General features: G+C 39.1%; 1 protein-coding gene across 1 annotated transcript; it reads right to left on the bottom strand.

Moving 5' to 3' along the window:
• Nucleotides 1-1,502: 1,502 nt before the first annotated feature.
• vimr2 (vimentin-related 2) lies at nucleotides 1,503-12,467 on the bottom strand. The gene is made up of 10 exons (XM_046850058.1): nucleotides 12,355-12,467; nucleotides 11,188-11,329; nucleotides 10,746-10,904; nucleotides 10,323-10,442; nucleotides 8,735-8,830; nucleotides 6,770-6,907; nucleotides 5,316-5,438; nucleotides 3,516-3,626; nucleotides 3,316-3,440; nucleotides 1,503-2,469 (listed from the first exon to the last, which is right to left on the bottom strand). Exons 1-10 carry the CDS (start codon nucleotides 12,465-12,467, stop codon nucleotides 2,427-2,429), a joined length of 1,170 nt encoding a protein of 389 aa, XP_046706014.1. The 3' UTR covers nucleotides 1,503-2,426.
• Between the last annotated feature and the right edge of the window lie 1,046 nt (nucleotides 12,468-13,513).

Here is a 13,513-nt window from a genome sequence, read left to right as displayed (position 1 = left end):
TCAGGAGATGAGAGCTGAATTGAGTTATACAAGCTGCTCAGGTCAGCACCAGCACCATTCTCTAATTCAATTCTTCATGTCCCAGGCAGAAGAGGTGTTGACTGATAGGGCCTGTTTTACTTGGATCAAATATCAGCAGGCATAAGCAATGTCTGCTCTTCATGCAGTCAAGCACTGTGGTCCCACATGTGGTATCAGATGTGCTACCTTGCTTAAAAGAAAGCTGATTTTTATTTGTTATCATGGATGACGCTCCCACTCTCTCCTCTCTCATACTCTATCCTCAGAAAAGGGTATTGGGATTAAAAGGCCAGACCAGTCAGCGACCACTGACCTGGGGCTCTTTGATGACAAAGATCATGACTGAATACTTAAGATTTGGGTCTAAAGGGAGGAATGACCTCAAACCTCTTAAAGGTGCTGCTGGGCCATAAGGGTTAACAGCTATCATGCTGGTGTGGTGGAGGGGCAAGTGGAAAGGCTTGATGAATCCCCAAACCACCAGCAGCAGGTCTTTAATCAACAATCAGGCCATTAAATCAGTGTTTTGGAGTGCTGTGCCAAAGAGCAATCATTTCCATTTTAATGAGGCCATCTTAGCGTCAATACGCTTGTTTTCCACTGAGCCAGAAGTGAAATTATGAAAATGAAAAATGTAATTACACTGTTTAGAAAAAAATACGATGTACATTTGCATAAGAAATTACAAGTGTACAAACACTTTTATCAAATCTAATTTGTGCTTCAACAAGCAGTGAACATATTAAGGAACTAATTAGAATACAACATGTTAATAGAGACAGAGACGTCAGCACAGAGAGAACAACCTGAGCGAGACAGAAAAATACACAGTCAAACTGACATAAATCCTACCAAAAAGCTCCACAGTCAGCCTTTTGCTTGCTCTCCCCCTCCACTGAACCCTGTAAAGGCCAGGAACTGCCCACTTGCCCAAGGGGCCAGGTTGAATATGCCATACTTCACCAGAAGGTCTCAGAAGGCACATGTGTATGCATTTGTGACAACGGTGGCTGGGGGAGCAAGTCCTAGAAATCTGGTGCCCTGAAGCACTAAGAATGATGGAGTGCCTAAGCAGCAAAAACAAGGGCCCCAAAGACAGAGTGGCTTCCTCCCATGTCTGTCATGTTTCATATCCACACAATTAAAGTAGTCAGTTTGCTTGAGTAGGTCTGTAAGGAAAATCCTAAATTCAACCAGTTCACCAGTAGCTGTAATCTTATCTGATCCATTATTAGTAACATTTTGCAGAGCTAGTGCAACAGTGATATTGTTATCTCATAGCACAGCGTGCTTACATGCAAAGTTAAGTTGGAAGACAAATGAGTAATGAATAAAGGGCATAACTTGAGATGGGTTAAAGGAAGGACATTTAAGAGATTTCTCAGGTGCTCAGCAAAATTGGAGAAAGGTGGAAAACTTGAATTAATTAGACTGAGCAAAAGATTTAATCATAGAATTTGACAAGTTTATTAAGTTGCACCTCCACTACCAACAACAATGGAAAAAAACAACAACTCAGTAGCATTTGGACAGTGCAGAACAGGGCAAAGGTTTAAGAGGATGTAATTGATCAGTGTCAGGTCAGAATTCAGGGGGTGGGGCAACATTTCCAAATTCATTCTGTGTTTATATGAATGTGTGTTTCATTGTTTTGCAAGATGTAGTTTGTAAGACTCTAAAGCTATATAGGGAAATTTCACCCACACGGCAAAGCTCAGACAATTCCCTTCTTTCACAACTGTGTGGTTAACAACCACTGATTGCTCTGAACGTTATCAATGGTCTGGAAAGATGCCATTTATCTTTTAGTGTAGGTCTGTATTCGCTCAAAAGGTTGTGTCTGATTTTCTTATTTTCTTTTTTTAAACATGAATCTCTTTCACGGCAAACATTTGAAGAGTTTTTAGTTTTTTTGCACAGCAACAGTTTGGAGACAACATATTAAAACCAATAAGAAGAATTAATGTTAATAATAGTTGTGTATATATTGCTTTTTATTATTGTTATCAATTTAGCAAATTCGCACATTCATGAGGATTCAACTGAATGTTTTGATTAAGAAAATGGTTATTTGTAAAAACAAACAAAACTATGTATAGCACCCTTCATGAGTCTTGCAACATTAAAAATGACAGTAATTAATACATACCAGGATTATTATTATTATTATTATTATTATTATTATTATTAATATTATTATTTATTATTATTTATATTATTATTTATTATTAATAATAATATTTATTATTAAGTGTCATTCTTAGCCAATCAGAAATGGTTTATCTTTGGCCAATGGGAATAGATACCAGATAAAGACATCTTTTAAAAGTGCACCTTGTTGTAAGTGTTGTATTAGTTCAGCCTCAATACACGGGACATTACACGTGTGTCTGGGTCTTTCGCTCTTAAAAGTTACACAGCCTTTCCACCTCCACCTCCACCAAAGCCCTGGAAGAAAGATATAAGAGAAGAAACACAAGTAACACTGCAGTCCCTTAATCTTAGCTCCAACACAAAACAGCATCTATGACAAAGTCTTTATCAACTGATGACAGTCCCAGGCTACATTTGATCACTATAATATTCATAAGATTCATAAGGACTGTGATGAAATAGCATCGAAAGAAAATCGCTCTTTTTTCCCACAGTGTGTAAAGTTTAATGCTAGAAATAAAACTAAGAAAAAAGGTAACACTATGATGGGCCAACCACACATGTAGACATGCTTCTGGAAATTTTAAAGCAGAGCTGCTTTTCCTTTTTACAGCGAGCTGTGACTGTACCAGTCTGACAAGGCCAAGTTTGCTTCCCGCCTATTTTAATGAACCATTGTATGCAAACGTTTAGAAGGACCATGTGCGTCACAGCGCATACCAACAGGTGACAAATAACAATGCAGTGGAAGCACGTGCCTTCAAGGATACAGGAAATGGCATCATGGTTTTCTACGACTGCAGACGGATGCATTTCCTGCAACCGTCTTCTTCCGTCTTTAACCGAGTTTTTCCTTGTAAGTGTATTCTTAGTAATGTCTTTATCTAAACAAGGGTTCATTTAGGTGTGATTCCACACAATGACCTCATTTTTGCTATTCCTACTCTGTCCACTGGGACTTACATTTGAACAGAGCAGGAACTGGGTTTTTCCTCATGTACTTACCAGCATGTATTTTTGTTGATTGATATATTGTTTTCATTTCTCCTTTTCTTACTTTCTAGGATTTAACATTTTGTACACTAATTAAGCCTAGTTCAAGAACTAGCATCTTTACACTAATTTTGGTCTGAATCTTACCTGTAGGCTTCAATTTCTACGTCTAGTGCCATCTTCTCGTTGAGCAGTTCTTCGTATTCTCTCTTTTGTTCCTTCATCTGTGCTTGTAAGTCAGCCTCCTCTTTCTCTAGCTGGCAGATGCAGGTCTAAACACACAGACTGTCTTAGTGAAATGGGTTCATGCCCTTCTAAAATTTTTACTCTAATAGTCAGTGTTTTACTTCTAGCTCCTCAATTTCCAGCAGATGAGCCTCTTTTTTGGCTTTAATCTCTGCCCCCAGATCCTCACCACATGCCTTCAGGTCACCAAGCTCTTTTTGCAGCTTTGCAATCTAGGATCACATGTAGAACAAATGGTTATACCTCCAGTGTACTGTACATGTCAACAGATACGAGTCTGACTCATATTGAGTGTTGACATATTTTGTTTTGAAAATTTGTCTATCACCATAAAAGTCCGAGGCTGCCATTACATGGTATGCATGTGCACAAGAAGACTGTCAGAATGTCAGGTTGCTTTTGTTCTTTACAACAAACAGAATGCAGAGAGCTATATGGCCCACCTCAGGGCAGTCTAATGCTGTGAATAATTACTGTAATCAGGTAAGCTAAACAGTCAGCTGGCAGAGATGGATGGAGAAACCTAGCTCTGTTTCTCTTTGAGGTAGATCACAGCAGCCTCCAAGCAGCCTTATTAACTGCCGATGAGCCACACGACAGAGGTGGTCGCCGATTTGCTCCGAGATTGATTGGTGAGGTGATTGGTGTCCTTTGACAATGGAAGACATCAGCTATGCCTCCAGCTTTACATTAAGCTCAAGAAAAGCTGCATGACCACTTTTTACCAGTTTGTTTAGCTAAACTGCATCTTAGGAAGAAATCTGTCATCTAGCAGCAAGCACTATCCACAAGATGAGAATGACAGTAAGAAAGACAGACAAAGAGAGAGAGAGCGAGAGAGAGCGAGAGAGAGAGAGAGAGAGAGAGAGAGAGAGAGAGAGAGAGAGAGAGGGGGGCAGAAAACAGAGAAAAAATTGCAAGGTGGACATAAAGAAGAAATGGCGTAGAATTAGAAAGAAAGAAAGAAAATTACTTAAAATGTGTAAAAGAGAGAGAAGTAACAGGAGAAAGCAGGGCAGGGCGGGGCAACGCAGTCTGTCCATCAATGCTGGCCAGCATGCAGCAGATTAAGAAAGAGCACACGTGTTATGAAAGCAGGCAGAGTGGTTTATTTTCTGTTTATTTTCAGAGTGGGCTGTGACTACAACCAACATAATTAGAACCAAACTGCTGTGTTTGTTATTGCAAGTGAAAAGGTGTCAGCTGTGACCAACTGATGATTTTCCTGTCCTCTAAAATGTAAACCGAGAGCAATGAATGGTTCTTAATCATGCCATGCTCAGGTTCAAGATGCTTCTCATGCTTCTCTATTTAGCAAATAATAATTTATTATTATTATATTTTATTTAATAATAACTTATGTACTAGAAGTGTCTTCATAAACAGATTTTACAAATAAAACAGTTAGAAATAAAATCTTCATTGAGAAATGACAGTTGACAGGTGAGTTATTATTACAATGCTGCGTTATTACTGCTGCCATCTCCTGAGACTCAGCTGGAATGTGTGAAGTTTATAAAGTGTAAACGGGGAAGATCTGGCTGGCAGACTGTGAAATGTGATAACTTCAGAAGACAGATAAACACTCGTATGGAGACGCTGCAGCACTCACATCAGTGTTATCACTAAGTGTAAACATTCCGGTCACAGGAACACACACACTTTATTCCCTGGTGTTCCTGTTCAGCCTTCTGACCTCTCCTGAATCCTAAGCACTCTATTGAATCTTTATAGCAAAACCACTGAAAGGCTTTTAGCACTAATCTGGCAGAAGCCAGCATGGGCTTCAAATCACCTGAAATCACAGGAAATCAAAATGTTCAGAAACAACAGTGGAAGGATCAGTCTGTTAAAACAGCATGTCGGTGGCTCAAGTGCAGCACTGAGGAAGTGTCACTCACCAGCTCCTTCAGACCATTCACGTCCATCACCTCTAAATTATCCTTAACCATCCCTCCAGAAGGTTTTTCCAAGTTCCTCCCCTTCTCTTCTCCTCTGGCAATTGCAACGGTACCGGACTCAAACTATTGACACAAGAAAAGCATACTGCATCAGTCATGTCCAATCACTCAGATCATCTTGCTGCACAAAGTGACTCTGGCATAAACAGGGAGTAGGTTGTGAGCGTGGCCGATTAATCCCCACTTACATTACCTCATACTTGTTCCCAATTAACCCAAGAATAAATAAGAGTGAAAGAAAAGCAAATGAGGGCCCATCACGTAAGCTAGCATGATGAGCCAAAATCAGCTTGTAATTATCATTAGTCCACGACCCAATCACAATCAATTGTGACTAAGACAATTGGCCCATTTGGAGAATTAATGAGGCCCAGACTCAAAGATGGGCTCTGGATCCAGGTGCCAGAGGGCAGAAGAAAAGTAGACAAAAAGTACAAAGGAGAACAGGGTTATAAAGAAAACACTGGAAGAGTTTAAGTTTGCTGTCCAGAAAGGAAAACCCACTCTCTTTTATGTCTTTGAAAATCTCTCTAATATACACACATTCACAAACACGGAAGTCTCTCTAGAGACTCCTGAAGCCAACTTCCCAGTGCAACAGTTCTCTTCCCTCTTACCAAACTGCCAAGGATCCTGGGAAGGAGGCCAGAACACTGATTACTGGCTATGACCCAATGTAGATCTACCATTCTAGAGGCAGACAGGGTCAAAGGGGACTGGTGCTAGAGGATGACCTCTGAAGAAGACTCTCTTTTCCTAAACAACTGAACATATTACAGTGCTCTGTGCTGGAAAATAAGCAGTGGACAGAGATTCTCTAGAGCAGGCAAAGTAAAAAAAAAGATAACACAGATGCTGGCCCCACAGAGAAGTGTGAAAGATCATGATCGCACAGTGGGAAGAGAATTAAGAGACAGAAAGAGTGTGTGTGTTCCTGATTACTGGGCAGGACAGAAGGTTGGCATTTCAATAGATACACTGTTGCAGCAAAAAAAAGTTAAATAATGTAGCATTGAGTTTATAATACTCTTAAAATTCTGAAAATTGAATAAAAACCTAGGATGGAAATGTAAATGCTTGATTAATGTCTATAAAATAAAATAATTTCATTCACATATGAATGATTTCTACTCAAATAAATGTCTAATATTTATATCTAGGAAATGTCTTAAATTTAAGTGGGATTAATAACATTATTGGCTTCTGCTTATTGCTTTTTCTTTTAATTTTTTTTCTATATGAAGGCTACACCATGGACAAAGTGTACTCTCTTGTTTGTTGTAGAACAGAATAAATCTTTCCTGGCCTGTGTAAAGTGACCATGTCCACACAACTGCATGTTTAAAAGGTTTAGTGTCAGGGTAGAACAGGCTCTAAATATATCTATAATGTACCTGTAGGCTTTCAGCCAGCTGGCAGTAGTAGTCCTTGATAACCGTGATGGCTGGAGTGAGGTCGATGGAGGGGAATTGCAGAGACACGGTTGGATCAGCCCGATCCTCAGCTCCAGGCTCACACAGACTCTCAATCCTCTGTGGAACAGCACACCATTAAGAGGGTACATTTGTGTGTTCATGTTACAGTTCATGCTTCTCTAAAACCTTAGATGCCAATGTTCATGACTAAAAGTGCACTGGCTTGTGCAACCCTAATGGCTGGGGTTGGTTCCCTGACCGGGGATCGAACCCGGGCCGCAGCGGTGAGAGCGCCACTAGACCACCAGGGAAACTTGTTAAACATGAGATAACTAAGGATAAATACGTAATGATTAAGTTTTCTCTGCCTCTAGCTTCCCGTATGTCCCTAGCTCTCATGTCTGATTTGAGAGATTTGGTGGTCTGTCACCTAATGGAGGAAGCACAGTGAAGAAATTGAAGAACAGAGAGAGAAAGGTATAGAAAGGCTGAGAAAATATTGTTTGCATAGGAAAATATGTAAATGTATTTTTTTTTCAAGCAATGCAGAGTTAAAGAAAGCAAGAAAACATAGCAAGACAAGAGGCAATAAAAATAGTAAGAAAGCTTCTTTCGAAGCCTCTGTTGTTATATAGGCTAAAGCTCTATCATCTATGACATCTAACACTCTGTGGCCAGGTCTTAGCTTTTATTTGCTTCTCCCTCATTCCTGCTCATGTCAAAGTTTATTGGAGTGTGCTAACAGCTGATGAGAGTGAACACTTACCACAGTACCCTTTCTCTCAGGATCACTGTGTGTGTGTGTGTGTGTGTGTGTGTGTGTGTGTGTGTGTGTGTGTGTGTGTGTGTGTGTGTGTGTGTGTAATGAGATATCTAATATATACATACACTGTATGCATATGCTAAAATATGCTAAAATCATCAAGTTTTTAGACACTATCATTTCTATATTAAAACCATCAAGTAGGATGGGTTTTGATTAGATTTTTTTGAAACCAGAAAGGAAAATGTATTTGGAATGACCAGTGTTATTTTTTAGACAGGGGGTATCAAACATACAGCCCATGGGTCAAGATCAGCTCAATATCTCCAGCTTTTTAGACTAGCAGGAAAGAGAGAACAATAAAATCAGTGCCATAAATTACTTACACTACTGTGTAACTTAAAATTGGACATATTCTCAATTTATTCTGCTTTATACATAGGTTCTAATACTGTAGAAATTTGGAGTGTGTGTGGTGGGTATTTCTGCATAACACTATTTAAAAAAGATGGATGGATAGAAATGTGCTTCCTTGCTAATGATAAGTAGTCTGTTCATTGGATCTGTAGGGGATATACAGTATGTGCAATTTTTTGTGTGCATTTGAAATACACTATATTGACTAAAGTATTTGGATACCTGACTTTTCCAGCCATATGTGTTTTTCCATAAACTCTTATCACAAAGTCCACACAGTTGAAGGCACACAATCGTGTAGGAGGTCGTTAGATGCTGTAGCATAAACTTTTCCCTTCACTAGACCTAGGAGACCCAAACCTACTCCATCATGACAATGCTCATGTGCACAAAATGAGCTCCATGGAGAAATGGGTTGGAGTAGAAGATCTTGAATGGCCTACTATAGAGCTCTGACCTCAACCTTATTGAACATCTTTGGGTTAAAAGGAAATGCTGACTACACCCCAGGCCTCCACACCCTACATCAGCACCTGTGACTGAATGAGCAAAATCTCACATTCACACTCCAAAATCTAGTGGAACATTTTCCAAGATGACAAAAATGTATTCTAGGAGAAAATGAAGACTGGGAAATTACAGATATGAAATAAAAAGAGTATTCTGACCACCAGTACAAGTGACACTACATTATAATAGAACATCATATAGTGATCTATCTATAAAAAAACAACTTAGGTCTCATTATTCAGCTGTGTTCCTACCAACTCATGCTGTTGTTCCATGGCAGCTAACTGCCCCTCATAGATTGCCACTTGTTCTCGGAGTGCCAAGCAGTCAGCAGTCACTGTATCCACCTCCTGCAGGGGGCAGCACATATTAAAAAACTATGCATTTTACAGCCATTTAAAAAAAACAAAACATTTCAAGTTGCAATATGTCAAAACAGAGCATAAACTATGGTTTAGCATCAGCCTTATAAGAGTATCATAATATTTTACCTACTTCCTATTTTACTATTGATAGCACTCCTACCACATAGTGAGCAGTGTCCAATATAGTGTCAGTGCAAACTAGGAAGTGAATATTTATTTAGTGTGGTTTAAGCATACCATTTGGGGCAGCGGGAGTAAAAATCAAATTGAGTTACTGCCTCTCCAACCACTTGTAGACACAGCAATGCATGGCAAGGGCAGGGTCTAGGGACATTACTATTTCACTTAGCTCATCCCAGCTTCTCAGGGTGCCTGATTAATTGGCGAAGAATTCAATTACTCTGAATGAATGCATTTGCATATGAATGTGCCAGAGTGGTGATGAGCCACAGGAAGTTTGGACTCTGATGGCAGAGCGCACACTTCTTCCAGTCTCAAGCTGTAAGTGCCATAATCTTTTCTGTGGCCATATTTATTTATTTTTCCAGTTAAATAGGAGATGGTGCATATAAAACTAGCTCAATTTTGTTTTGTAATTATATACTGTAGCAAGTCAATGAAGGATTGGACTAGTAGCCCAACTGTCATAAAAAGATTCCGTTCAAACATGATATTTTGAGGTTCTTAGCAATCAAACTTTGTGTAATATAACTATTTTTCTGAAAGAATCTGGCATTTCTGTTTTGACCTATTTCCCTTTGAGTCCATCATGTCTCTCACACTCTATTTTTGTGTTTTATAGCACCTTTTTTCCCCTCAGCCATTCCCAAATCATATTTCAGTCCAGCCAAGCACATCATACAGCATCTGGCAGTGAGAGATGAGAGCCTGCATGAATGAATTATAAACCGTTGTAGCAGCTTTCCCACATCTGTTCTTTTATTGGAAGAGACATGCGTGGAGTGATGAGATGTTCGATGAACACAGCGGCTCATGTTTCGGCGTGGCCGTTAGCCCAGAGCCAGCATGGGACTGCTAATCAACGCTCTCTAAAAAAGATTTGTGCCATTTTGGCCCTCTTTCTCAGTTATTCTCTTCTAGGAAGCAGGGCGATGTCATCCCACACTGATCTAGAGGTAGAGGCTGCCATCTAGTGGTAAACCTTATAAAGCAGCACAGAGGGCCTGTTAAAGCTGGCATTTGTTAACTGATGATGATTAAGAAATACATTTTGTAATAGAACTCTAGATTTAGATTATAATTACTATAAAAGCCTAATAAAACAATGACATGACTCCATTTACTTCTTTAAAAATGAGGTAGTGATAGCTCAGTGATTAAGAGGTTGGACTTCTTATATCTTACTTATTCTTCTTATTTAGAGGAGTTCAAATCCCAGCAATAAACAAATATATATATTTGAAGAAAATATAATATCCAGTGCACTGTCTGGTTTTATAGGCTTTTACGGCATTACCACGGCAACCTCTTTGCGTTCCAGTTGGAGGTTAGTCCGTTGCTCAACGACCTCCTCATACTTTATTTTTATATGATGCAGTTCTTTAGTCAGCTTCTTTGAATGGCACAAGATTTCATCCTAAAAAAAAAGAAAAAAAGTAAAGAGCATCCCATATCAGGCCTAGCTTTAAACTTACTTTAGCATATTTTGTTCATGAGTTTCCCTGATTGCCTTTACTACATCATTGAAGGACAAATATGCAGCCTATAGCTGAACGTGATACACAGACAGTGACAATATTTAAATTGTCTTAAAAAGTCCATGTTATGCATGTTGTATTACTGGCCTACACCCTATGAACATAAACTGTAATTAGAACCAACTGATCTGAAGTGTATCTATCAAATATTTGGAACGTGTAGTGCTGGGATGTTTAAACACCTTCTCTCTGCGCAGTCGATCAATCACAGCCTCTAGGCTGGATTCTGAGGGGCAGCCTTGAATGATAGAGCTGGAAAGTCTTGGTTCATCTGCCAATCTTTCTTCCATCTCTGTAATCTGAGCCTCTAAAGATTCATTCTCTTCTTCCAGACATCGTACCTGAAAAATCGATTACATCAAAAATCTGTCAAAGTGTGGACAGAGACTCAGACGTGATTTCCTTTTTGTAGGCCATTATAGCATCAGTAGTATCAAACTACTGAAATGGAAAGAAGTGAATTGGTCTTACAGAAAGAAGCTTTTACTTTCACATATGCATAGAAAGCATTTTCAGTGACATCATGCATTAATGAGGTTGGGCTACTGTATGTGTAAAGCATTTAACATGTAGCAATGTGTTATTCTGCACCCAATCGTAAAGTGCTGCCTCTCCCAGTCTCACCATGTCGATAAGGAACACCAGGCGATCGTTGAGGGCAGCCATTATGGAGCGTTCCTGGGAGAAACGCATCAGACCCTCCCTGTTTAAAGCTCGAGCTGCAGAAAAGTCCGGTTCAGGCCAGTCGATCGTGGAAACTCCACCCCTACTAAAACAAACTTTTATGTCTGTTTCTTTTATGATGTTTGACTTGAAACCAAAGGCAAACAAGTGCATACAAGGAAACACCTACAACGTAAAGGGGATATTCTAGTAATCATCTTACAGAACTAATATGAAGTGTGCGCACTAGTCAAATAGGTGAGGTCATTTTTTTCATGACTCAAAATAAAGACAGCAAACCACGTGGCATCAAGCATTCTGGATTCGAGTAAGTGGATGAAGTAAAGTTGGATTTGCAACAAACACTGCTGGTTCTCTATTAATCACACAGGGCTAATAATAGAAAGAAATACACTGGGAGCACTTTCTTTTTTCTAATAACATAATACCCTCAACTGCTTTTATAATAATGTCCTTAAACATGCAATTGTGATCCCTGTTTTTAGGGATGGGGAAACTTTTGTCAGCTCCTTTAAATCATTCTAAAAAATAAAGGAGTGCACTATATCAGGCCTGGATTTTAACTTAGTTCAACATGTTTTGTTAAATGACTTTTCCTAATTGCTTTTGATTGCTTTTAATTTGATCATTATTAGTCAAATACACATTTCTGAATGTGAAAGTGACTGAAGGAGCCTATAGCTGTGATAAACTGTAATAAATCATTCAACTGATCTGATGTGATCACTATGGCCTCCCTATTTCCTGATGATTTGCAGTGGCAAATCTACAAGAACAAATATATCTTAATATATATAAACTTAATAGATTTTGAGTTTTGAATCCATTTGAAATCAAATGAACAGAAAATAATGACAAAAATTGTCCAAAAAAATACAGTTTTGGTAATGTGTCTTGTGATTTCCATCACTAGAACAAGTCAGTCTCCTGTGGATCCTTGAACACCACTAAGAACCCCTGCCTTATAATTATAGAAAGGACATTTACATAAGCCTATAACCATAAAACCCACCCTACCTTCCCTTTTGAAAGTAAATGCCAAAATGCTAGAAATGTGAAACCCAAGTTAAGCTGATTCATTGTGGAGCACTGGCAAATCAGCCTGACCTGGCAGAAGATTGGAGGAGCTGGGTTCCACAGCGCTGACTGAGCCATGTTGATGATCTCTGATGCTCCTCCTCAAACAGTTTGCGATACGAGGACACTCTCAGCATGGCCATGGCTTTTCCAAAGCTACACCAAAAGCTTAGCAAAGTGGTGGCCACCGCTTCAGCCCGGACACTTTATAGACTGCTGAGTTGGGAATGTCTCACAAACATGAGGGATCTCTCACAGAGCAGAGCAGACTATCTATAGGAATGGTATCAGAAGCTAAATGTTTCACACAGTTGAACCAAACCCTGCGTTGACAAAGTGCTAAAATCCAATGGCATCCGTAATAGAGAAGAGCGTCCTGACTTTGAACTTAATTAGCTCAGCATGTTTCATGTCCTAGTTCCATGACTATGTGAATGCTTCTCCAATTGCTATGAATGTGGCCTATAGCTGAATGTGGGGCACATGTACAGACAATAGTTGGTCAATAAGCATACCTTGTATATACACCCTTTTATCATATATAGCTCTATACATTTTACTTTTTTTATAGTTTATACTTTATTTATCGGGCTTTTTTTTTTTCTTGGTTTATTTTTTCTCCCCATCATGCCGGGCCGTCATAAAAAGCATTTCACAGCGTGTCATACCCTGTATGTATGTGACAGATAAAATTGATTTGATAATGGAAATCTTATGCATGCTTTATTACTGACCCATACCCTATTATACATGTACTGTGCCTCCACTACCACTGACACCCTTGACAAATATGAGCAAAGAAAAACATTGTCTTTACATTTGGAAGTGTAGCTCAGTGGGGTTAAGACTGATAAGAAGTGTGTTCCAGGGGTACTGTACCATGTCTGACTTTGCACTCTGACCCCAGCTTCTTAACATTGCTGGGATTTGCAAAAAAAATATTTTTCACTGTGCTGTAACAAGTTACAAAGCCTTTATTAATTAACCATTTGTTCATGCATATCACCGATCTAATAAAAAAAAAAAATTTCTATCATTAAACTTGTGAATGCCACAATTACTGGCTCCTGACTCTCTCTCTCTCTCTCACACAAACACACACACACACACACACACACTCAAATCTAAGGTAACCTAAGATGAGATAAATATTATTGATATCGCACAAAACAGAGCTAGAGGGCATGGG

Source organism: Silurus meridionalis, chromosome 5, assembly GCF_014805685.1.
Source record: "Silurus meridionalis isolate SWU-2019-XX chromosome 5, ASM1480568v1, whole genome shotgun sequence".
NCBI lineage: Eukaryota > Metazoa > Chordata > Actinopteri > Siluriformes > Siluridae > Silurus > Silurus meridionalis.
Note: the sequence above shows the minus strand (reverse complement) of the source record. Positions and strands in the feature narration are given on the sequence as shown.